The sequence below is a fragment of the Pongo pygmaeus genome, chromosome 15, assembly GCF_028885625.2.
Source record: "Pongo pygmaeus isolate AG05252 chromosome 15, NHGRI_mPonPyg2-v2.0_pri, whole genome shotgun sequence".
Classification (NCBI taxonomy): Eukaryota; Metazoa; Chordata; class Mammalia; order Primates; family Hominidae; genus Pongo; species Pongo pygmaeus.
In genome coordinates, this window is record NC_072388.2 from 102,479,551 (window position 1) to 102,504,496 (window position 24,946).

At 42.9% G+C, this 24,946-nt stretch overlaps 1 protein-coding gene across 11 annotated transcripts in view; it reads left to right on the plus strand.

The window, feature by feature from the left end:
* The window catches only part of MARK3 (microtubule affinity regulating kinase 3), a 117,393-nt gene continuing 92,447 nt past the window's right edge, over positions 1 to 24,946 (plus strand). For 8 of the 11 annotated variants that reach the window (XM_054449374.2, XM_054449376.2, XM_054449375.2 and 5 more), the window contains exons 1-2: positions 1 to 699; positions 19,587 to 19,778. In XM_054449374.2, coding sequence (XP_054305349.2) covers positions 649 to 699; positions 19,587 to 19,778 — 243 coding nt within the window. In that variant the 5' untranslated portion in view covers positions 1 to 648. Of the gene's footprint in view, positions 700 to 19,586; positions 19,779 to 24,946 lie in introns of those variants that run through there. The other 3 variants (XM_063651242.1, XM_054449382.2, XM_063651243.1) reach the window with 2 other exon arrangements.

A 24,946-nucleotide genomic window follows, 5' to 3' on the forward strand; every position in this document is an offset into this window, starting at 1 on the left:
AGGAAGCCGAGGGGCGGCCATCTTGGGTCCGTGAGGCTCGGAGGTGCCGGGGTGCGGCGGCGGCGGCGGCGGCAGCGGCGGCCAGCAGGGCGGAGGCTGAGGCAGCAAGCTCGCTAGAGAGGGAGAAGCAGTCGGGCGCAGGCGCCTCCTCCGCAGCCCGCTCCATGGTCGGCGCCCACAGCCCGCGGCAGCCTGTCTTGCGCTCTACTTCCTTCACATCCTCCTCCGCCTCCTCTTTTTCAGGCGCCGCCGGCGGCGCTGTGTGGAGGCCCGCGAGCTGAAATTCGCGGTGCGACGGGCAGGAGTGGAGAAGGAGGCGAGGGGGCCCAGGATCGCGGGGCGCCCTGAGGCGAGGGGACGCCGGCGGGCCGAAGCGCAGCCCGCCGCCCGCAGGCTCGGCTCCGCCACTGCCGCCCTCCCGGGCTCCTCGCCTCGGCCGCCGAGGCAAGGAGAGAATGAGCCCCGGGACCCGCCGGGGGACGGCCCGGGCCAGGCCCGGGATCTAGACGGCCGTAGGGGGAAGGGAGCCGCCCTCCCCACGGCGCCTTTTCAGTACTGCCGTGGACTCGAGGACGCTGGTCGCCGGCCTCCTAGGGCTGTGCTGTTTTGTTTTCACCCTCGCATTGTGCAGAATTAAAGTGCAGTAAAATGTCCACTAGGACCCCGTTGCCAACGGTGAATGAACGAGACACTGAAAACGTAAGTAACCTGGGCGTTGTAGTTGGCGGACCTTCGGGGTGGCATTCGTGCTCCTCGGGCAGTGCCTTGCAGTCGGGTGTTCCCCCTCAGCCGAACGCTCTGGAAATAGAGGGCAGGCCTTAGTCACCCAAGAGGCAGCCAGGTCGGACCGTTTCCTCCAGAAGTCCGCCCTGTCCCGCTGTTCGCGGGCGGGTCTGCGAAGTATATCGATTATGCCGGCAGTCTAGTCGGTTAATACAGCCCATGAGTTGCAGCGTTGCGGATCGGTGCTTTGAGAGGCCGAGTTGCCGCGCAAGGGATTGTGCAAATGTGTGTGTCAGATCACTCTAGTGGTCAGTGCTTATTTTAACCGAACTCTGCTTTTAACTTGGTCAGGCAATTCTTGAGAGACTGTCACATTAATAATATGTTACTGGTGCTGATTAAGAGTAATCAATTGTGTCAAGTGGGCTGTGTCGTTCTTTAAGATGGTCTGGAACTAAATTTAATCACAGTCACTAAGTGTCCACTGAGGGATCTTTGCGGTCCCCTTAGGAATTCCAAAACACTAGCGCGCAGCCTTTATTAAGGCATAGTTTCCTTTCCATACAAATCTTTTTTGAAGGAGTTTGTTAAACATTTTGAAAAGCAGAAAAGCAGATGTATAGTGAAGCTCTGCTCTGCCACTCACTGCCTAGCTGAGGGACACCCGCAGGGGGCTTCGCTGTCCTCCTCCCTAAAAAGAGGTTGGCTTAGATGAGCTCTTAGGTCTCTTTCAGCGCTCACAGGCTATGGTTTTATAAAAGGAACCTTTGATTTTGTTCATGTGAAACTTCAAAATGCCAGGAACAGCATTGCTAGAGAATGAGAACTTGTAGTAGAAATTCCATTGAAGAAACGTTTGACTCTGTTCGTTTTCTGAACTCTCCTCTAACGCTGGGTTCAAAAGTGTTTCAATCTAGTCGTTGCCTATATTCTGTAAAACATCTAGTAAATAACTTGTAAAGAAACTTCACTGGCCTTTCATTAAAAGTGTTATGAGGTAATTGCTGGCACGAAATGTCTTCTCTTAGGGAATGCTTCCTTGCTTTGAGTGTTTTCATGCTTTCAGTAATGTCCTGAGATGTTGTGGCCTAGTGGTGTTAATGCTTTCATTTTGATCTTCAAAAATGCCACTTGTTTGCTGGATAGCTGTTTGATAATTTAATCCGTAAACGTAAACCATAGCCTAAAGCATCCCTGTAGCATATTAGTATACAATATTTAATGCTCTTTAGCCCTGAGTAAGTAGAACAGTGATGTACCTTTCTCCCCCTGAGATAGATTAGAAAATTATATAAAGAGTGAGTAATAGAAACTCTTAGACTAGGTGAGTCAGGGAACTAATTTTCTTATAGTCCTTTTAAAGAAACCTTATTTATTTATTTATTTATTTTTTTGAGACAGACCGAGACTGTCTCCCAGGCTGGATGCAGTGGTGCGATCTTGGCTCACTGCAGCCTCCACCTCCCTGGCTAAAGTGATTATCATGCCTCAGCCTCCCGAGTAGCTGGGATTACTGGCGTGCACCACCACACCCGGCTGATTTTTGTATTTTTAGTAGAGACAGGGTTTCACCGTGTTGGCCAGGCTGGTCTAGAACTCCTGGCCTCATGTGATCCGCCCGTCTCGGCTCCCCAAAGTGCTGAGATTACAGGCGTGAGCCAGTGTGCCCAACTGATTAGTTTTGATCATTGATCTTCACTCAGAGAAGCAAAACCTTACATTGAACCAGAGTAGAAGCTCCATGCTTTCTAAACTGAAGCCAAAAACATTCATAGCAGATTTGTGATAATGAAGGATTTCAAATGGGTCTTCTTTCTTTCTTTCTTTTTTGAGATGAAGTCTGGCTCTGTCTCCCATGCTGGAGTGCCGTGGTATGATCTCAGCTCACTGCAACCTCCGCCTCCCAGGTTCAAGTGATTCTCCTGCCTCAGCCTCCTGAGTAGCCAGGATTACAGGCATGTGCCACCACTCCCGGCTAATTTTGTATTTTTAGTAGAGACGGGGTTTCTCCATGTTGGTCATGCCGGTCTCGAACTCCTGACTTCAGGTGATCCTCCCAAAGTGCTGGGATTACAGGCGTGAGCCACCACGCCCGGCCATGTAGTGTATTTAAAATGAATTTTTGACTTTTTTTAAAATCAAGTTTATCACACATTGTTGCATTAATTTACCATGCCTTGTTACATTTTTAACTCTTGTATTGGCATGTTCTGGAAGGAGCTGTGTAGCTTTCACAGTGTGGAGCCCTTGTGTCAGTGTTACAACTCAGGTATAGACCATATTGATTACCTACATTATTACTGCACTGCTAAGTATTAGACTTCCTGCCAGTTGAGTGGTGAATGTACAAGAATGAATGGGAGCTCTCATTCTGTTGAGAACCTTTTTTCTTAAAGTCAGGTTTGTTGAGATGTAGTGTTCATCTGTTTTAAGTATACAGTTTGGTGAATTTTGACAAGCGTATAGTTATGTAACCACTATCACAATCAAGATGTAGAACACTTCCATCGCCAGAAAGGTCCCTTATGGCCCTGTATAGTCAGTGCCCTCTCCCTTTCTCAGCCCCTGGGTAAACACTGATCTGCTTTCTGTCCCTGTAGTTTTGCCTTTTCTAGGATGCTGTGTAAATGGAGTCACAGAATAAATAATCTTTTGTGTCTTCTTTCACTTAGAGTAGTGCTTTTGAGATTCATTTGAATGTGTATCAGTAGTAGTTCATTCCTTTTTATTGCTGTGTAAGTATTTCCTTGTTTGGATGTGCCACAATTTTTTTTAATCCACTCACCAGTGATGGACATTTTTGGCTATTGTGACTAGAACAGTTTTGTTTTAGTATTCTGTAAAAAATAATTTTTATTGTGCTCATCCCAGGAATCTTATTTAAATTTTAAATAATTGTATATAACTGTGATAAGAATGTCACTTATTAGATCAAGACTAAGAAAAGGCAGGCCAGGTGTGGTGGCTCATGCCTATAATCCCAGCACTTTGAGAGGCAGGATGGTCAGGAGATCGAGACCATCCTGGCTAACATGGTGAAACTCCATCTCTACTAAAAATACGAAAAATTAGCCGGGCGTGGTGGCAGGCACCTGTAGTCCCAGCTACTCGGGAGGCTGAGGCAGGAGAATGGCGTGAACCTGGGAGGCGGAGCTTGCAGTGAGCCAAGATCGGGCCACTGCATTCCAGCCTGGGCGACAGAGCGAGACTCCATCTCAAAAAAAAAAAAAAAAAAAAAAAAAAATTAGCCAGGTGCGGTGGTGCATGCCTGTAATCCCAGCTACTCAGGAGGCTGAGGTGGGAGAATCACTTGAACACAAGAGGCAAAGGTTGCAGTGAGCCAATATCATGCCACTGCACTGCAGTCTGGGTGACAGAGTAAGACTCTGTCTCCAAAAAAAAAAAAAAAAAAAAGAGCAGACAATTTGCAACATAAATATTATCTTCGTCCTTGTACACTAATTTGTTTTCATTTGATTTCCAAATATTAATGTCCACTCTTAGTGAATGGGTATATAAAAGTTTACTGTTGGCCAGGTGCCGTGGCTCACGCCTGTAATCCCAGCACTTTGGGAGGCCGAGGCAGGTGGATCACCTGAGGTCAGGAGTTCGAGACCAGTCTGACCAATATGGCAAAACCCTGTCTCTACTAAAAATACAAAAATTAGCCGGGTGCAGTGGCGGGCGCCTGTAATCCCAGCTACTTGGGAGGCTGAGGCAGGAGAATTGCTTGAACCCTGGAGATGGAGAGTGCAGTGAGCTGAGATCAAGCCATTGCACTCCAGCCTGGGCGACAGAGGGAGACTCCGTCTCAAAAAAAAAAAAAAAAAAAGAAAGAAAGGCCGGGCGCGGTGGCTCACGCCTGTAATCCCAGCACTCTGGGAGGCCGAGGCGGGCGGAACACGAGGTCAGGAGATCGAGACCATCCTGGCTAACACGGTGAAACCCTGTGTCTACTAAAAATATAAAAAATTAGCCGGGCGTGGTGGCAGGTGCCTGTAGTCCCAGCTACTTGGGAGGCTGAGGCAGAATAGCATCATCCCGGGAGGCGGAGCTTGCAGTGAGCCGAGATCGTGCCACTGCACTCCAGCCTGGGCGACAGAGCGAGACTCCATCTCAAAAAAAAAAGTTCACTGTTGCCGCATCATATTATAGCTCAAAAGAACTACTCAATCTGATCCAGTGAGGTTGCTGACACTCGGAGAGGTGACAAAGGCTGCTAGTAATGACAGGAGACCACTAACTATTTAGTAGCAAAGCCTCTACTGGGCCCCAGATCTCTAGCTTAGGCTCCACAAGGAGATGTACCTGTACATAGAGTATTTCTAAAACTTTTTTTTTAAGCTTGTAGATCAGGGGTGTCCAATCTTTTGGCTTCCCTGGGCCACACTGGAAGAAGAATTGTGTTGGGCCACAGATAAAATACACTAACACTAACAATAGCTGATAAGCTTAAAAAAAAAAACTGCAAAAAAAGTCTCACAGTGTTTTAACAAAGTTTATGAATTTGTGTTGGGTCACTTTCAAAGCTGTGCTAGGGTGCATGCAGCCCTTGGGCTGTGGGTTGGACAAGCTTGCTGTAGATTTTATTTTTATTTTGAGACAGTATCTTGCTCTGTCACCCAGGCTGGAGTGCAGTGGAGCAATCACAGCTTACTGTAGCCTTGACCTCTTGGGCTCAAGCAATCCTTCCGACTCAGCCGCCTGAGTAGCTGGGACTACAGGCGTGCCCCACCACATGCATGGCTAATTTTTAATTTTTTCGTAGAGATGGGATCTCCCTATATTGCCCAAGGTGGTCTCTAACTTCTGGGCTCAAGCAGTCCTCCTGTCCCAGCCTCCGAAAGCACTGGAGTTACAGGTATGAGCCACCACACTCAGTCAAAACTATTTTTTTAAAATATTTTATTATAGGAAAATTTTAAAAAATAGAATTTTATCAATGCTTCTCAGCCACAGGGTGATTTTGCCCTCTAGTGGACATTTGACAATGTCTGAAGACATTTTTGGTTATCACAACTGGAGAAAGGTTCGGCTGACCAGGAATGCTACTAAACATTTTACATTACATAGGACAGCCTTCCACAGCAAAGAATTACCCGGCCTAAAATGTCAGTAGGGCCAGGGTTGAGAAACCCTGGTATGTACTTAGCACCCATGTACTCAACAGCGCAGCTCGGTGGCCAGTCTTACTTCATTTATAAATGAAGAAGCAAATGCAGTATCATTTCCTCTCTAAAGCTTTTAGAAGTGATAAAGTCTGTTTTAAGAAAAATAAAAGCAATACCTTTATCATATTTTCTTAATATCAAATATGCAGTATTTAAATTTTCTCACATTTCTAATTTTTAAACTGTTCAAATTAGAATCCAGCTTGAATTCATACGTTATAGTTGGCTGATATGTCAAATATTTTTTTTTTTTTTTAATTGAGACGGAGTCTTGCTCTGCCGCCCAGGTTGGAGTGCAGTGGTGCAATCTCGGCTCACTGCCAACCTCTGCCACCCGGGTTCAAGCGACTGTCGTGCGCAGCCTCCCGAGTAGCTGGGATTACAGGCTCCCACCACCATGCCTGGCTATTTTTTTTTTTTTTTTTTAGTAGAGACGGGGTTTCGCCATGTTGGTCAGGCTGTTCTCAAACTCCTGACCTCAGGTGATCCGCCCGCCTTGGCCTCCCAAAGTGCTGGGATTACAGGCGTGAGCCACTGTACCCGGTCAAAATATGCTTTTTAAAGGCAACCAAACAGTTTGCCTTTCAGTTTATGTTTATAGTTATATGGGGCCACGGATACATCCTTTTTCTGTACTGGCAAAATTAGAAACATATTTTTCACCTTAATTTCAAAGGATATGACACTTTGTAAGCCTGGTAACGTTATTGGCCAAAGTACCAGAGGCCCAGGGCTTTCCCAGTTAAGTTATTTAACAGTTACTGATATGTGTGCGTCATGTACTTATTATTAGTTAATGCAAATAGTCCCCCAAATTTCTGACCTCTGTGAAAGTGATGATGCTGTTGTCTAGTCAGCCATAGGTTATGTGAGACTCAATTAACCTATTCAGCAAGTGTGAATGCCTACCGTGTGTATAATACTGTGCTAGGTGCTGTAGAGGCCATATACCTCGGACACACAGCTTTCCTGCTTTTTAGGATTTCCTGCTCCTTGCAGGACAAAGCAGCCTGAGCTTTATGAAACTAGTCTGTAACTCTCAAACTTAAGCAAACATTAAAATCACCTGAAGGGCTTTAGAACCGTGATCACTGGGCCCTACCCCTAGACTTTGATTTTACCCGTAGAATTGGAATTTTTAACAAGTTGCCAGGTGATGTTGATGCTCCAGGTCCGGGGACCACTCTTAAGAATCACTATAGCAGGAATTTCTGATGTTTATTTATTAAGAGAAAAAAAATCACTGCCTTAGTGTTCAGTGAAGCCTTGCTAACTAAACTATACTCCTTTTAGATTGTACTGTGACTATCAAAGGAAGATTTCCAGACCATTTAATTGAGTTTTCAGGTTCCATGAGTTTAAAAAAAACTGTTTATTAAAAATTGTGGTTGTGGAAAATAACAATAGTTGCCATTTGGTGATCACTTAACTGTATACCAGCCAGCAATACTTTGTAGAGTATCTCGTTTAAAATATGTAATATGGTTTTATTTAATCAGCTTTTTTTTTTTTTTTTTTAATTTCCTGAGGCGGAGTCTCGCACTGTTGCCTGGGCTGGAGTGCAGTGGCACAATCTCGCTCGCTGCAACCTCTGCCTCCCAGGTTCAAGTGATTCTCCTGCCTCAGCCTCCCAAGTAGCTAGGATTACAGGCGGCTGCCACCAAGCCCAGCTAATTTTTAAATTTTATTTTATTTTTTGAGACAGAGTTTCACTCTTGTTGCCCAGGCTGGAGTGCAGTGGCGTGATCTCGGCTCACTGCAACCTCCGCCTCCCAGGTTCCAGCAATTCTCCTCCTGCCTCAGCCTCCCAAGTAGCTGGGATTACAGGTGCCATGCCCAGCTAATTTTTTTATATTTTCGGTAGAGATGGGGTTTCGCCATGTTGGCAGGCTCATCTCAAACTCCTGACCTCATGATCCTCCCTCTTCCCTCCTCGGCCTCCCAAAGTGCTGGGATTACAGGCGTGAGCCACTGTGCCCCTGGCTTAATCAGCTTTTTAACTTCTAAGCACAACCTATTGAATCAAGCTGTCTGGGCCTTATCAGAAAAAAGTTGGCCTATAGTTTCAGCTACTCAGGAGGCTAAGGCCAGAGGACCACTTGAGGCCAGGAATTCCAGTCCACCTGCACAACATGGTGAAACTATGTATCTTAAGAAAGAAAAAAAAAAGTTGATCTCTGAAGAATTCATGAAAATATTTAGTCAGTTTTCAGGGAAAGATCTTATAGACTTCAATTTGAGCATCCTTATGTATGTAAATTAGGTAAAGGTTGAAATTTGCAGTGAATAGAATTTTGGTCATTTAGGTTATGTAGCTCATGATATATACATTGTAACTATTTAGACTTACATGGTGCATGATTTACATTGTAATTACATAGAGGCTTATACAGTACAGTCTAATAAAAATTAGTATTAACTATTTAATTGCAAAGAGGATTGTTCTGCATTTCATTACCTTTTTTTTTTTTTTTTTTTTTTTTGAGACAGAGTTTCACTCTTGTTGCCAGGCTGGAGTGCAATCTCGTGACCTTGGCTCACTACAACCTCTGCCTCCCAGCCTAAGTAGCTGGGATTACAGGCATGCACCACCATGCCCAGCTAATTTTTTGTATTTTTAGTAGGGATGGGGTTTCACCATGTTGGCCAGGCTGGTCTCGAACTCCTCACCTTGGATGATCCGCCTGCCTTGGCCTCCCAAAGTGCTGGGATTACAGGCTTGAGCCACTGCGCTCGGCCTGCATTTTATTATTCTAAGATATAGCCAAATTTTATGCCTGGAATTTGTTCCTGGGCTGGAACAAATTCCTAGTAAGAGTCGGAATATTCCATGACTTGTGGCTTTGGTTAAAAAAGAAAAAGGAGTCAGGGAATGCAGTACCCTCTGATCACCACTGGGAGGACTAAAGCAGAAAATTCATTTGTCTCATATCCATTTTAAAATTTCAAATTAAACATGAAGGAGAAAATAAATCTCTTACTGGGAAGCCTTAATGTCCTGTCTCACACAAGAAGTTAAAGGTTGTGCTTGGAGTTGGTCTGCAAAAGTAATAAGGAATTTGTACGGACCCATCTGCACCTGCTTCTACAGAATGATTGGAAGGGCAGAAGTTGGCTTTGAAAGAAAAGCCCTTTTTTTGGAGGTGGGAGGGGCATCCAACTTTGTCTTCAGCCGAGAGTTCGCTAGCACTACACTCTAGCCACTCAAGCTGCTCAACTATGGTTAGTCTTGTGTACTTCTGTGTGCACTAAATAAGACATTGTTTCTGTGGGTTATGTGGGACTTTGAAGTTCAGTGTTGAAGCTCAAACAAAGCAGGTGTTTTTTCTGTATTTCTTGTAGATAGGCAGTTGCTTTTTGTTGGACCTAAATATTGTGGGGTTTGTGTATGGACATTTGACACAAAAATCTGTATTGGTAGAATTTAATATAAAATCAGAGAAGTTGAATTCACAGGTTTTGTTCATAGAATTTTACATAACCCTAGTCTTTTTTCTTTTTTTGTGATGGAGTCTTGCTCTGTTGCCCAGGCTGGAGTGCAGTGGCATGATCTTGGCTCACTGCAACCTCTGCCCTCCTGGGTTCCAGCAATTCTCCTGCCTCAGCCTCCCAAGTAGCTGGGATTACAGGCACCCGCCACCATGCCTGGCTAATTTTTGTATTTTTAGTAGAGACGGGGTTTCACCATGGCCAGGCTGGTCTTGAACTCCTGACCTCAAGTGATCCACTGGCCTCGGCCTCCCAAAGTGCTGGGATTATAGGCATGAGCCACAGCGCCTGGCCACAATCTTACACTACTTTCCTGAAGGGATATGTGATGGAAAGAGTCTGGGCTTGAAAGTGGAAGACAAAAATGAGAGCCTAAGACTGATTGAGATGAAGATTCTGAAGAGGTAGAATGGACCTCATAAGATGGAGCAAAAAAGAAGGAACAACATATAAAAGGAGACGTTAGAATTTAGAGTTATAGACTGGAATTTGAAACTAGTCTTGAGATTTAAGTAACTGTGGACAAATTCACTTGGCTATGCCTCATTTTTTTTTTTAATCAAAAGGATAACATCATCTCAAGTTGTGTCTTGGTTTTTTTGTTTGTTTACTTAGATTTTTATGACTTCACTTTCTCAATTTCCTCTGTGGCCAGATTCACATCTGTCTGTCTGTTCTGCTGCATAGTTGTCATCCTGAGATCTCCCTTCACCCATATCCTAGGGATTCCCTTTGCCTTTCCTGTTCGATCCATTTTCTTCCCCTTGGTTCACTCCCAGGTTTCATTGCAGCAGTTCCTCCAGTGATTTTCTGAGAAAGTTGCTCGGAGGTAAATTTTTAAAATCCTTTCATATCTGCAAACATCTTTATTCTGTTCTCATACTTGATTGATATTTTGGCTGCATATAGAATTCTAGACTGAATGCCCTTTTTCCTCAGAATTTTGTTTTTTGTCTTATATAGCATCTGACACTCCGATTTGGGGAGAGAGAATGCTATTTTGAGTCTTGCTTATTTTTCTGTGTTTATTTAAGGCTGATTGGAAGTTCTGTGCATTTGGATGGATCTTGAATACAACAGTGGGGCACACTGTTATTTCTTTGTGGTGCTCTTGATACCAATATATTTTGTCTTATCACTTGGCCTGGGCAAGCACAGAATGCCCATGTTCCAGGGAGCTGAGTCAGGGGAGAGGGCAGAAGGAAAGGTCTGTGGCTTTCTGCTTTCTCTTCTTGTTTTCAGTGTCCCTGCCCTCAGTCGTGCCCGGTGTCCCCAAGCCCAGAGACTTTCCATTTTGCCCTTTTCTAAAGAACCTCCGGTTTTTTGCCAGAGTGGGAGAGGAGACCCAGGGGGTCTGTTACTTAAAAGACTGACAGATCTTCTTGTTTCAGGCGTACTTCACTCACACTTCTAGAGGTGCTTGTACTACCAGTTCCTGAACCTTTTGAGGGTTCTATAATACAAATCATGATTTTCCAATATCTCCATAGCTGGCTTAGGATTAATATTTCTTGTAAGTGTTAAGTCATTTTCCTTCTTTTTTTAGTTTCTGAAAGTGTATCTGTCATCACTTCTATTTTCTTTGTCTTGTGGCTTTTTTCCTTATGCCTTATTTTTTTTCCTTTACTTTCATATTAATGGAGTTTGGAGAGGGAGGGGAGGTAAATGCAGCCATGATTTATAACCAGACTTGGATTAGGTATTTACATATGTCAATACATGTCTTTAAAATTTAGCTAGTACTTGTTATTATAAATAACAAACTAAGATTGTTAGGCTTCTTGAAAAATTGGCGGTAAATTTGGCTAATTTTGGGTTGTTGTAGTAGAGTCGCATTTCCCCTTTTCACCCAAGCTTTCTTAGCTCTTCTTGGATGGTGCCTGGCCTGAGATGTTCCTAATCTCTCATAAGAACTCTCCTACTTGCCCTTTGAGGACTCCATCCCTTCACATCTTGGGGTACCTTTTTTCCTTCATCTCACCCAAATGTGATCATGTCCTTTGGGTGCCTAGAGCTGCAATATCCAGCACAGTAGCAACTAGCCACATGTAGGCCTACCAAGCATTTGAAACGTGGTTAGTTTGAATTTAGGTGTTCTGTAAGTATAAAAGATAAACCAGACTTCAAAGACAGTATTTCAAAAATAGGATATAAAGCCTTTTTATATTATGCATTGATATATTGGGGGATATATTGAGTTAAATAAAATGGTATTTAAATTAATTTAACATATTAAGTATGTTTCTTTTTACATTTTTTAATGGAGCTACTAGAAAATTGAAAATTATATATGTATGTCACATTATACACCTATTGGACAGCATTAGAGTATTCACTCTGATTTTCTCATGGGGCAGGAATTGCCCCTTGTTTCAGTTGCTGTTCCCCCATTAGCACCCCGTGTATATCATGAGTGCCTTGAAGGTTTGACACCACACTTTTCTATTTCTTTTATTCCCTGCTAATGCCTACCATATAGTTGACTAGCCGAAAGTTACTGAATAAACATTTTTTTTTTTTTTTTTTGAGATGGAGTCTCGCTCTGTCACCCAGACTGGAGTGCAGTGGCGCGATCTCGGCGGCTCACCGCAACCTCCGCCTCCCAGGTTCAAGTGATTCTCCTGCCTCAGCCTTCTGAGTAGCTGGGACTACAGGCACCTGCCACCATGCCTGGCTAATTTTTTTATTTTTAGTAGAGACGGGGTTTCACCATATTGGCCAGGCTGGTCTCGAACTCCTGACCTTGTGATCCTCCTGCCTCGGCCTCCTAAAGTGCTGGGATTACAGGCGTGAGCTACCGCACCTGGCCTGAATCAACATTTTTTTTAGCCACAACTTGTGCCTTACGAGTTTTTTATTATAAGGATTAGACAAGTAAATTATTTTTCACCATATTACATTAGTTCACCTCCTATACCAGTAACAATTATTTGATTCAAAAGTGCAACAGATTTTACTGTATTTATGGGACAATAACAGTTCCCCCTTCCTATTCATATTCTTAGATGCTTTTTCATAAATTCAGCTGTGAAGAGTCACATTATCTTTGATCCGTGTGAGACTATCTTCTTGTTTTATCTATTCCTGTTAGTCTCCATATGTCATTGCTCTTACCCTCCATCCCACTTTACTGCTTTAATGTGTTTAGTATGTGTATGTGTTCTTACATAGTTTATTTTGGTATGTTTGGTACTTTATGTAAATACTACATATGTCTCATCTGTGCACTTAATATATTGCATCTAACTGCTGAATAGCAGTGAGATGTATGCATCTACCACATTTTACCAGTCTGCTTGCCAGAGGTGCACATGTTAATTTTCTCCAACTCTGTCACCACAAAAAAAATGCTTCAACATCTTCATACTTGTCACCTTATGGAGCAATGTAAGAGTTTCTTTGGGATATATAGCTTGGAATAGACTTGCTGGGTCACAGGAAATGTCAGATTGTTCTTCTAGATGGCTGCTTCCATCAATAATAGTGCACCACAGTTTTTGTATTCCCGTTTCTCTGCCAACATTTCAGAGCTTTCTAACTTTTCCCTGTCTAACAGGCCTAATGTGATACTACATGGTGGTTTTAACTTGTATTTCTCTATGATTTTTAGAATCTCTTTATACATTCCTTGGCTTTGGGTGCATTCTTGTTTTCTTGGGGGTTGGTGATTTTTATCAAATCAAGGACAGACATCCCATTCTAATCCTAGTTTGCTATAGGAATTTTGTGGGGGCTTTTTGGTAGAGACAGGGTCTTGCTATGTTTGCCCAGGTGGGTCTCAAACTTCTGGGGTTAAGCAAGCCTCTTGCCTCAGCCTCTGAAGGTGCTGGGATTACAAGCATGAGTCACCATGCCTGGCCAAGAGTTTTTAAATTATAAATTGTTCAATCTTATCAAATCCTTTTTCTATGTTGAATGAAATAATTGCCTAGCTGCTTTCAAAAGTGAAACGTGACTTTGTGAATATCTCTAAAGTACAGAATACTTGGAGGACAGCCATTTATTGTCACAACTTGGCTTTGTGGTTTGTTTTTGTTTTTGTTTTTTAACATTTGGAAACCATACCTATGTGTTAAGTAGGTGGCTTGTGATTTAAGGAATAGAACGCATGTAAGGGCACACTTCTTGTGTTTTACAGAAGGGACCAAGTTCTTTTGAGGAAGATTTGAAACATAGTGTAAAGTTGTTGCTGTTTTAAACTTGTAAACCTGATTTCTTCTCATGTGGGAGGTACGTAAGTAGGCCTCTCAAATTTCACGTTGGTTCTCTGCCTGGTAGATACAAGGGCAAAACTATCCTGGAACCGTATTGATGTTAAAAAATTTTTTACGGACTTCCTGCCGGCAAGGATTTTTTTAAAAAGATTTTTTAAATGTGTCTAAGAAATGTTTTAATTTGTCTTCTGATTATACAGTGATTTACAATCCATGGTTCTTTTATATGTGGGCAAAATTAAGAACTAATACGTAAAACAAAATGGAGCACATTCCCATTTTTCTTATTGCTTTGCGTTGATATGGCCCCTATGTCAGTTAGTAGTGCTTCGGCTGAACGTCACAAAGACCTAACACAGTGCCCTAAACAAATAGGGGTTTGTTTTTCTCCAAAAAGAAATTTGGGGCAGGGCGCAGTGGCTCACGCCTGTAATCCCAGCACTTTGGGAGGCCGAGGCGGGCGGATCACGAGGTCAGGAGATCGAGACCACGGTGAAACCCTGTCTCTACTAAAAATACGAAAAAAATTAGCCGGGCATGGTGGCGGGCGCCTGTAGTCCCAGCTACTGGTGAGGCTGAGGCCGGAGAATGGCGTGAACCCGGGAGGCGGAGCTTGCAGTGAACCGAGATGGCACCACTGCTCTCCAGCCTGGGGTGACAGAGTGAGACTCCGTCTCAAAAAAAAAAAAAAGAAAAAGAAATTTGGAGGTATGCAGCGTCTAGCTTTGGATCAGCAGTTCAGTAATATTGGAGTCGGTGGTATTTTAAAGTAGTTTTGTCTTTTCTGTCATGTTTGAGACCCCGTAGCTACAGGATAATGTTTTACAGCTACAGCTACATGGTTGCATTCAAGGAAGGAGGAAGGAACTGTACTGGCAACTCTGTCCTTACCCCCCCACCCTCCTTTTTTTTTTTTTGAGATGAAGTTTCTGTCACTCAGGCTGGAGTGCAGTGGCGGGATCTCAGCTCACTGCAGCCGTCACCTCCCTTGTTCAAGCGATTCTCATGCCTCAGCCTTCCGAGTAGCTGGGATTACAGGCATGTGCCACCATGCCTGGCTAATTTTTGTACTTTTAGTAGAGATGGGGTTTCACCATGTTGGCCAGGCAAGGTCTCGAACTCCTGACCTCAGGTGATCTGCCAGCCTTGGCCTCCCAAAGTGCTGGGATTACAGGTGTGAGCCACAGTTCCTGGCCTCCCCTTTTATGATAAACAAAGGCATTACCAACCCCTACCCCCTACTACATTGCCACCTAGTAGACTTTAACTAATGAGAACTGGCCAGAACTTAAGCCAGATGGCTATCTCTAGCTGCAGAGAGGTTTGGGAAAACAAGTATTTGGCCAATGTGGTCTCCCTAAACATGTGTTCAACTTCTTGAAGAAGGAAATCTCATATCTTTGGCTGTATTCAGCATTATTTTCAGTAGCAGTGTTCATATTCTAGTTTTCATAGTGGATGAAGTGGTACCAGCTCAGTTCCACAGGAGGGAGAAGAATCAGGACTCATTTAATCCATAAGAATTAAACTCAGCAGCTTTCGAGTACCCGTTATGTGCATAGTCTGCCATGAAATATTATAAAGTAGCCCAGGCATGGTGGCTTACACCTGTAATATCAACACTTTGGGAGAATAAGGCAGGAGGATTGCTTGAGGCCAGAGTTTGAGATCAGCCTGGACAACATAGTGAGATCCTATCTCTACAAAAAATTAAAACATCAGCCATGTGTGGTGCACGCACCTGTAGTACCAGCTACTAAGGAGGCTGAGGTGGGATGACCCCTTGAGTCCAGGAGTTCGAGGCTGCAGTGAGGGGTATGATCAGTCACACTACTGCACTCCAGCCTGGGCAACAGAATGAGACCCTGTCTCAAAAAAAAAAAAAAAAAAAAAAAGGGTTATCAAAGAATTATATAACGTGTGTGTGTGTGTGTGTGCAGGTTGTTTATTGGCTCCTTAGGAAGAAAAAAATATGTGTATGAAATAATTGATTAATAATAGTACAAGAATTCATAATTATTTGTTTAAATGTTTAATGTTGGTACTGAGTGCTGTGGCATAGGAATAGGGAACTTTTTCTTAGGGTCGGTGATGGATTCTTGGGAAAATAAAATGAAGGGCAAACGGAAGCAAAAGACAATTTAATTTGCTTCTGTTTCAAGGGAACTTTTTAAAAGTTAATTCTTAAATTTTTTAATTTAAGGACTTCGTCAGGAAACATCAAATTAAATATATTGAGTTTAACCCTAACAAGCATCAGATCTTTCAATCTGTTGTATGAGGAAATACAAGTTTCTTTCTGCTTTCTATTACGATTGTTGATTTGCATGAGTGTGTTTTAGGTTAGGCTGTGTTATGCTGTGGTAATACATACCGCCAAAATCCTCATGATTTAACACAATAAAAAACTTTTGCTCACACCAAGTCTGCTTGAGGGCTCATTGGCTCCGTGGAAACTGATCTCCATGTCCAGGCCAGTTTGGTCTTGTGGCCATCCATTTTAGGGCAGTGCTTAGGGTCAGGAGAGCAAAACACAGGGCTGGAGAGTTAAGCACAGGCAACTAAATGCTTCAGCATGGGAATGTCATTCATTTTCACTCACAGGACGTGTTCAGCTTAGTCACATGGCTATCTATACCTAACCTCAAGGGAAGGGAGTGCAGCCCTCCAGTAACTGAGATGTAAAAAAGCCAGTATGGTGTATATAGTATTGTCTACAAAAAAAAGTAGCATAATAAAGTTAGATACAGGCAAAGTACTTTGGGATCCCAGTAAGGAGGGAAGTAAGAAATTCTGATGAGATGCAGGGAGAACCATAGAAGGGTTCATGAAGATGGTGACAGATGATACAAACTCAATAGAATGAGCACGTTTTTCTTAGATTTGAAGAGAAGAAAGGACATTCAAACTAAGGGAACAACACTGACTGAGTCAGAGCTAGACTCAAAGCTAGAGTCTACTGGATGATGTCGTGGGAGAGGAAGAAGAGATGAGCGGGCCTTGAATTCGTTTAAAATTCAGCAAAAATGTATTGAATGTCTACCATGTGCTAGGCACTGTTTCAGGTTTGGGGAATATCTGATAATGAACAAAACACAAAAAGCCTGTCCTCGTGAAGGTTACATGCTAGTGGATGAAGCGCTAAGGAGTTAGTATTTTATTATAAGCACATTAGTGAGTAAGCAGATAGGAACATTGGATGCCTGTGAATCTTAAGATTTTCCTGGCCGAGCGCGGTGGCTCATGCCTGTAATCCCAGCACTTTGGGAGGCTGAGGTGGGTAGATCACTTAAGGTCAGGAGTTCGAGACCAGCCTGGCCAACATAGTGAATCCCTGTCTCTACTAAAAATACAAAAATTAGCCGGGCATGCTGGCGCGCACCTGTAGTCCCAGCTACTCATGAGGCTGAGGCAGGAGAATTGCTTTAACCTGGGAGGCGGAGGTTGCAGTGAGCTGAGATTGTGCCACCGCACTCCAGCTGACAGAGTGAGACTCCATCTCAACAAAAACCAAGATTTTTCTAATATTTCTATTTTACATTAAATAGAAGGCAGTTGGTTTGCATGAAAATTATTATTTCATCAATTTGACTGCCTCATTATAGAAAACACATATTGAAGTCAAATAAAACGTAGAGATGAATCTCTGAAGTTAAAATATGTTATTTGGGACGCAAGAATTGCAATCTGGGGCACACAGACCACAGGGTGGTCTTCAGTATGTATGAAGAACAAAGTAAAGATTGGCGATTTTATAAAGACAAGTGTTACATATTTTGAAATACAGGTCATTGGCACTAGTAAAGTTTTGGGGAGGTGGCAAGCCCTGATTGGTGAGTGAGAGTGGTGGGTAATACTGGTCTTAGAGTCAGCAACAAGTTGTTTCAGTAGCCATTAGATAAACTGGTTTCAGGTTACAATAGGCAGTTTCGGCAGCCAGGCTTACAGAGAATTGTAATCTTGGAGCAATGTTACATCCCTCCCCCTCCCCGGCCCCCCACCCCATCCCCACCCCTCAACTCTGATTTAGTTGAATATGAATAGAATGACCCAATTAGTATGATGAGCTTTCACACATGAAGGTTGAATTTATGAAGCATGTAAATTTGAAAATGCATGTTTACATTGCAAAAAGCTTTTTTAACAAAAATTTTGGCCAGTAGTATAATTTCAGTGAATATGTTTTCATTGCACAGATAGTAAAACCACTTGATACATACCTCATGGGGACATGGACTGCTTTATGCACTGCTTTTTCCCACACCTTATATAGTGCCTGGTGTGTGTGTGTGTGTGTGTGTGTGTGTGTGTGTAACTCACTCAGTAAATATTCAGTGAATGAATGAAGAAATTCAGAAGATAAAAAAGAGAAATTTCCTATTTTTAACCTTCTGAACACTATAGTGGTTAACATTTATATCTTTTATTCAGCCGTTCTAATATTTATTGAGTACCAGTTTTGTACCAACTGCTGTTCTAAGATATAAGAAATAATAAATTCCTGTTACTGTTTTCATGAAACTTAAATTCTAGTGTAATTAAAATCATGTAGAAATAAACATAAACATGATCACCCAGCTTCTTTTAAAACTAGACTACAGTTGATGTAATAATTTGCATTACAACAGCATGCATCTTGTGCACAACAAAACTACCTGTTTTTGTATTAAAGCCTTAGTGTCAAAGCTTTATTATCATTTTAGTCTTTTATCAACTCCGTATTTATAAATGGTCTATTTTCCGAAAGTTCTAATATGGAAATCAATCATTTTTGTTAGAGGAACAATGTTTACAAGTTGCCTAGATTTGTAGCGAGGTCATAAAAAGCCTGTTTAATCTAAAATAGACATTTGCAATACAAACAGAAATTGTTGTTGAGATGCCATATTATGTGATAACTGAGTAAAACAGACAAAAGCCTATCCCCAAACCTGGTATGTGAATGTGAAAAATATTAGAGAAATAATGAAGAAGTAGATGGAGATTAATGAGGAAATTCTGAAAAGGACATCTTTTGAGAAATTCAGAGGTAGATGGCGCAAGTTTTAAAGCTTACTTTCACTTTAAAACACCTGAGTTTCATTTCCTTTGACTTGAGTGCATTACAAAGCAGTTTATTAGTTAAAAATCAGGCTTGTTTTGATTTATAGGTATATAGAGAAAGACAGGACATTTTCCTGGACAAAAAGTTGGAAAAGAGAAACGTGTAAAGGGGGTGGAAAGTGGCTGTGAGTGTATGTGGAATGAGAAGCCTCCCTTGGGCAGGAGTTAACAGCCACAGTGGGGAAAGGATTGGGGCATGTAATCCTTTGAGTGTGTGGGGGCCAAGGGAGCAGTAGTAGCAGGAGGCCTGCGCATACAGCCATGTACACAGTGTGCACACAGAAGTGTAATTCTTGGGCCTGAATATTTCATAGGATAGAGACATATTGAGTACTTTATTCATCTATTCAACAGGGGCCATCTATTAAGGGCCACACAGTCTAGCTGTTTCTGTTAAGCACATTGTTTTGAATTACTGTTAGCAAGTGTAGTGTAGAAGGAAATTGGGAATCCGAATTCTCTGTGGATTTCCCCCTGAAGAGTTATGTGGCTGTATCCTTATCTAGTGAATGGTGACATGAGCTTTTCCCCTGCTGCATGGGCTGTAGTGAGGCTCAGGTGTGCAGGTGCACTTGCTAACATATGGAAAAGTTAAGCACTGTATAACCGGAAGGTAGCCCTTTTACTCCTGTTTTATATGACAGCCACGTATGCAAAATATCTCATTTCTTCCTGAACACTCAATTGAACTTCAGCACTTGGTATTTTTCATCTCAGAATTTTTATTTTCCTCAAATTTATATTGTGGTTAAATTCCTTTGAAGTGCTAGATACTTTAAGATTAAAGTTAAAGTAGGAATGTTTTTTCTTCAACCAGAAGCTCTTAGAACTTGGCAAGTACTCTGTGTTCTCTCATTTCCTTATCTTTGTATATGCTGTATTGCAGCACACGTCACATGGAGATGGGCGTCAAGAAGTTACCTCTCGTACCAGCCGCTCAGGAGCTCGGTGTAGAAACTCTATAGCTTCCTGTGCAGATGAACAACCTCACATCGGAAACTACAGACTGTTGAAAACAATCGGCAAGGGGAATTTTGCAAAAGTAAAATTGGCAAGACATATCCTTACAGGCAGAGAGGTAAATACCAGTTATGCTTATTTCTGTTATGACAGTTGCTCTGTTTATTTCCATGTAAGAGAGAGAAAAGAATATAGATATAGGCCTTATTTGTTTTTTTTAATACGGAGTCTCGCTCTGTCACCCAGGCTGGAGTGCAGTGGCATGATCTCAGCTCACTGCAAGCTCTGCTTCCCAGGTTCACACCATTCTCCTGCCTCAGCCTCCCGAATAGCTGGGACTACAGGTGCCCACCACCACACCCAGCTAATTTTCTGTAGAGACAGGATGGTCTCAATCTCCTGATCTTGTGATCCGCCCGTCTCGGCCTCCCAGAGTGCTGGGATTACAGGCGTGAGCCATAGCGCCCGGCCTTATTTGTCCTTATTTCTAAGGTAACTAAGCTTTTCATTTGTTTTGTTTTGTTTTATTTTAGGTTTTTTTTTTTTGAAATGGAGTCTCACTCTGTTGCCTAGGCTGGAGTGCAGTGGCGCGATCTCAGCTCACTGCAACCTCCACCTCCCAGGTTCAAGTGATTCTCTTGCCTCAGCCTCCTGAGTAGCTGGGATTACAGGCGCACACCACCACGCCAGGCTAATTTTTTTTTTTTTTTTTGTACTTTTAGTAGAGACAGAGTTTCACTATGTTGGTCAGGCTGGTCTCGAACTCCTGACCTCGTGATCCGCCCGCCTTGGCCTCTGAAAGTGCTGGGATTACAGGCATGAGCCACCGCGCCCAGCCTATTTTATTTTCAAGACAGGGCCTCGCCCTGTCACCCGGGCTGGAGTGCAGTGGCGCAATTATGGCTCACTATAGCCTCAACCTCCTGGGGTCAGGCAGTTCTCCCAACTCAGCCTCCCAAGTAGCTGAGACTACAGGCATGCACTGCCACACCCAGCTAATGTTTAAAAAATTTTTTTGTAGAGACAGGGTTCTCACCATGTTGCCCAGGCTGATCTTGAACTCCTTAGTTCAAGCAGTCCTCCTGCCTCAACCTCCCAGAGTGTTGGGGTTACAGGCATGAGCCATACCTCACTAATTAAGCTTTTTCTTTTTTTTCAGGGTGGGGGGGTGGTCGGGGGTTGGGATGGAGTCTTGCCCTGTAGCCCAGGCCTGGAGTGCAGTGGCGTGGTGGTCTCGGCTCTCTGTAACCTCCGCCTCCCAGATTAAAGCGTTTCTCTTGCCTCAGCCTCCTGAGTAGCTGAGATTACAGGCGCACACCACCACGCCAGGCTAATTTTTTTTTTTTTTTTTTTTTTGTATTTTTAGTAGAGATGGGGTTTCACCATGTTGGTCAGGCTGGTTTCAAACTCCTGACCTCAAGTGATCCGCCCGCCTCAGCCTCCCAAAGTGCTGGGATTATAGGCATGAGCCACCACGCCCAGCCTCATTAAGCTTTCTCAAAAGAGCATGAAACATATATTAGGTGTCTGGGAGTTTTTTGTTTTGTTTTTGTTTTTATTTTTTTTCTGAGGCAGAGTCTCGCTCTGTCACCCAGGCTGGAGTGCAGTGGTACAATCTCGGCTCACTGCAAGCTCCGCCTCCTGGGTTCACGCCATTCTCCTGCCTCAGCCTCCCGAGTAGGCACCCGCCACCACACCCGGCTAATTTTTTGTATTTTTAGTAGAGACAGGGTTTCACTGTGTTAGCCAGGATGGTCTCGATCTTCTCATCTCGTGATCCACCTTCCTCAGCCTCCCAAAGTGCTGGGATTACAGGCGTGAGCCACCGTGCCTGGCCCATCTGGGAGTTCTTTTGCTTTCCTATTACTTTAAACGTTGGAAATATCATAGAGGGTTTAAATAATCTTTACCTTTAAAAATAGGTAATGTTTTGTTCTTTTTCAGTAGCAAATGTCTGCTACCACAGTAAAAATTGTCTTTAACTTCAGGTATACACTTATGTGTATGAGCTCATGTTACTTGCTAATCAATAGCATTGTCAATATTTACAGATTTATCTTTAAGAAGTTTCTTAATCTCTCTACTTTTCTCATAGTGTATATTTAATTGGTTATTGTGTAGGAAGGCACATACTTTCCTAACCTTTGTGAAATGGCTTTCTGCTCAGCCCCATTCCTATTAATCAAAAATACATGCATTAAAACCACAAAACTAACTCCCTCCTATTGTTATATGGTACAGAGCCTGTTTTGCTTTTTTTGTTGTTGTTGTTGTTTTTTTGAGACGGAGTCTCGCTCTGTCACCAGGCTGGAGTGCAGTGGCATGATCTCAGCTCCCTGTAACCTCCGCCTCCTGGGTTCAAGTGATTCTCCTGCCTCAGCCTCCTGAGTAGCTGGGACTACAGGTGTGTGCCATGATGCTCGGCTAATTTTTGTATTTTTAGTAGAGATGGGGTTTCACCATGTTGGCCAGGATGGTCTCAATCTCTTGACCTGGTGATCTGCTCGCCTCAGCCTCCCAAAATGCTGGGATTGCAGATATAAGCCAGCGTGCCCAACCTTTGATGTAGTTTCTTGCATTTAGGTCTTTGTGCCTGCTTTTCCCTGTACCTGAAATACTCTTTACTCTTCTGTTAAGGGAACATTTCTGAGAAGTAATCATTGACAAATCCCCTTTCCCCAGGCATGGGATTCCATAAAAATCCCGATACTCCCCTTATATAGCACAATTTACATTGTATTGGAATTGCTCGTTTGTCTGTCTCCTTCTCTAGTTTGTAGGCTATCTCCAGTCTGTAGGGGAAGATGACAGAACTTAACACAGTGCTTGGAACCTGTTAGGTACTTAATAAATATTTGTTAAATGAATGTAATAATACCGTTTTTTTTGGGGGGGTGGTGTTGGCAACAGAGTCTCACTCTGTTGCCCAGGCTGGAGTGCAGTGCCGTGATCTCAGCTCGCTGCAACCTCCCGCCTCCTGGGTTCAAGCGATTCTCCTGCCTTAGCCTCCCGAGTAGCTGGGATTACAGGCACCCACCACCACACCCAGCGAATTTTTTGTATTTTTAGTAGAGAGGGGGTTTCACCACGTTGGCCAGGCTGGTCTCGAACTCCTGATGTCAGGTGATCCACCCACCTCAGCCTCCCAGAGTGCTGTGATTACAGGCGTGAGCCACCATGCCTGGCCCGAATGTAGTAGTACTTTTGAAGGAAGCTTTTAAAACAAATGCTCTCCCTGTGCGAGACCCTTCTGATAGATGTGCCAAGACTGTGACACATATGGCGTAGCATTCATGCCTGCAGCCCACCAGGCCTGGGGCTGCAAGAGCATGAGCCCTGGGTCTGTCATCTGTCAGCACGCATCCTCTGTTTGCAGCAGTGTGCCCTGTAAATATTCTCATTTCCTGTGTGTGCTGAGACTTGGGAAAAGGTTGGGAAGCACTGGGCTGTGCTAACTGGAATTTTAAAAGACTGTTGCCAGAAATTTGCCTTTTGACAGTTCATCAATTTTAGTGATAAAATTCTTGTGGATTTTTAGTGAAGACTCCTTGTTGTTGAGCTGCCTTATAGACTGCTTTTGGAATCTGTAAACAGCTTGTGTGGGCGGAGCTGTCCTTGTCCTTGATTAAAGCTTTCTTGAGATAAGGAACCAGACCTCTGAGTTTCTTAGTTCTCACCAGTTCCAGGTGGCTACTTGCCAGCTTCCTTATGTGGGCAGAGATGGTGGGCCAAGAGAGCGTTGAGACAGACACACCCTCTTCCATTTACCTCACCTAACTTACATTATCTAGAGTCTGGCCTGTGGTGTTTACTTCTAGTAGGTTCTTTCTCTAGAAATGCTTGAATATGACTAGCAGAGTGGTTTAATTTAAAAACTTTCTCAGTTTCTCAGTTTTTTTTAAAACTTTGAACAAGTTCTCACTCATAAGTGGGAGTTGAACAATGAGAACACATGGACACAGGGAGGGGAACATCACACACCAGGGCCTGTCAGAGGGTGAGGGGCAAGGGGAGGGATAGCATTAGGAGAAATACCTAATGTAGATGACGGGTTGATGGGCGCAGCAAACCACCATGGCACATGTATACCTGTGTAACCTGCACGTTCTGCACAAGTATCCCAGAACTTAAAGTTAAAAAAAAAAAAAAGAAAGAAAAAACTTTGAACAGAATCATTTTACTCTTGTGGGGTTTTTTTTGCCTATTGTAGATATGACATATAAAATGTAAACATTATAGAAATATAGAAATTCATTATGTAGAAAGTAAGTTCCTTGAAATTTGTCTCTTCAAAGATAATCACTTTCAGCAGTTTGGTATATATTCCTAGAGTTTTTTAATATAGACATTAACTTTTAAAAAATTTTTAACAGAAAGGGACTCATATGGGACATGATGATAGTTTTTTTTACTTAGTAATGTACCTTGACTGTGTCTGGGTCTTAGTACTTATAGATCTGACATATTAGTCTAAAGGCAGCATAGTCTTCCTGGGTATGGTGGTACCGTAGTTTATTTCCTATCAGTGGGCATTAGGGTTGTTTGTAAGTTTTTGTTGTTACAAACAGATCTGCAATGTACATTCTTTAGCATTGTGTGTCCTTGTTAAGTGTTTCTGTAGGATAATTCCTAGAAATGGAAGTCCTAGGTGAAAGTGGATGAATATTTGACATTGTAATAGATACTACTATGTTGGTTTTGAATAAAAAGTGATGTACCTACTTTATTATTCTACCAAAATGAAATAGAGTGTTCATTTTCGTACATGCGTCTACGCTGTAGATAATTTTTGTCTATCTGAATGTCTTAGTCTGTTTTTGCTGCTGTAACACAATACCAGAGACTTAGGTAATTTATAAAGATAAGAAATTTATTTCTTACAGTTGTGGAGGCTGGGAAGTCCAAGATCCAGGGGCTGCATCTGGCCAGGGCCTTCTTGATACCTGAAGGGCGTGATGGAAGGGCAAAGAGTGGGGAGGAGTGGGGAGGGAAGGGAAGAGGAGGAGAAAGGAAGAAAAGAGGGCAGAGCCCTTGCAGTCTGATTGCCTCTCCAGGGCCCGGTGTCTTAGTACTGCTGCAACAGCAATTACATTTCAACATGAGTTTGGGAGGGGACATTCATTCAAACCATAGCACGTATGGACAAAAAAAGGGTGTAGAAAAAACCAGAAGTTGCTTTTTCCCTTTTCACTACTTAGATTTATGATCTTTTTATATATTTTTGTCATTCATAATTTCTTTTTGAAGCAAGTTCCCTGGCCACCCGCAGTAGCTCATGCCTGTATT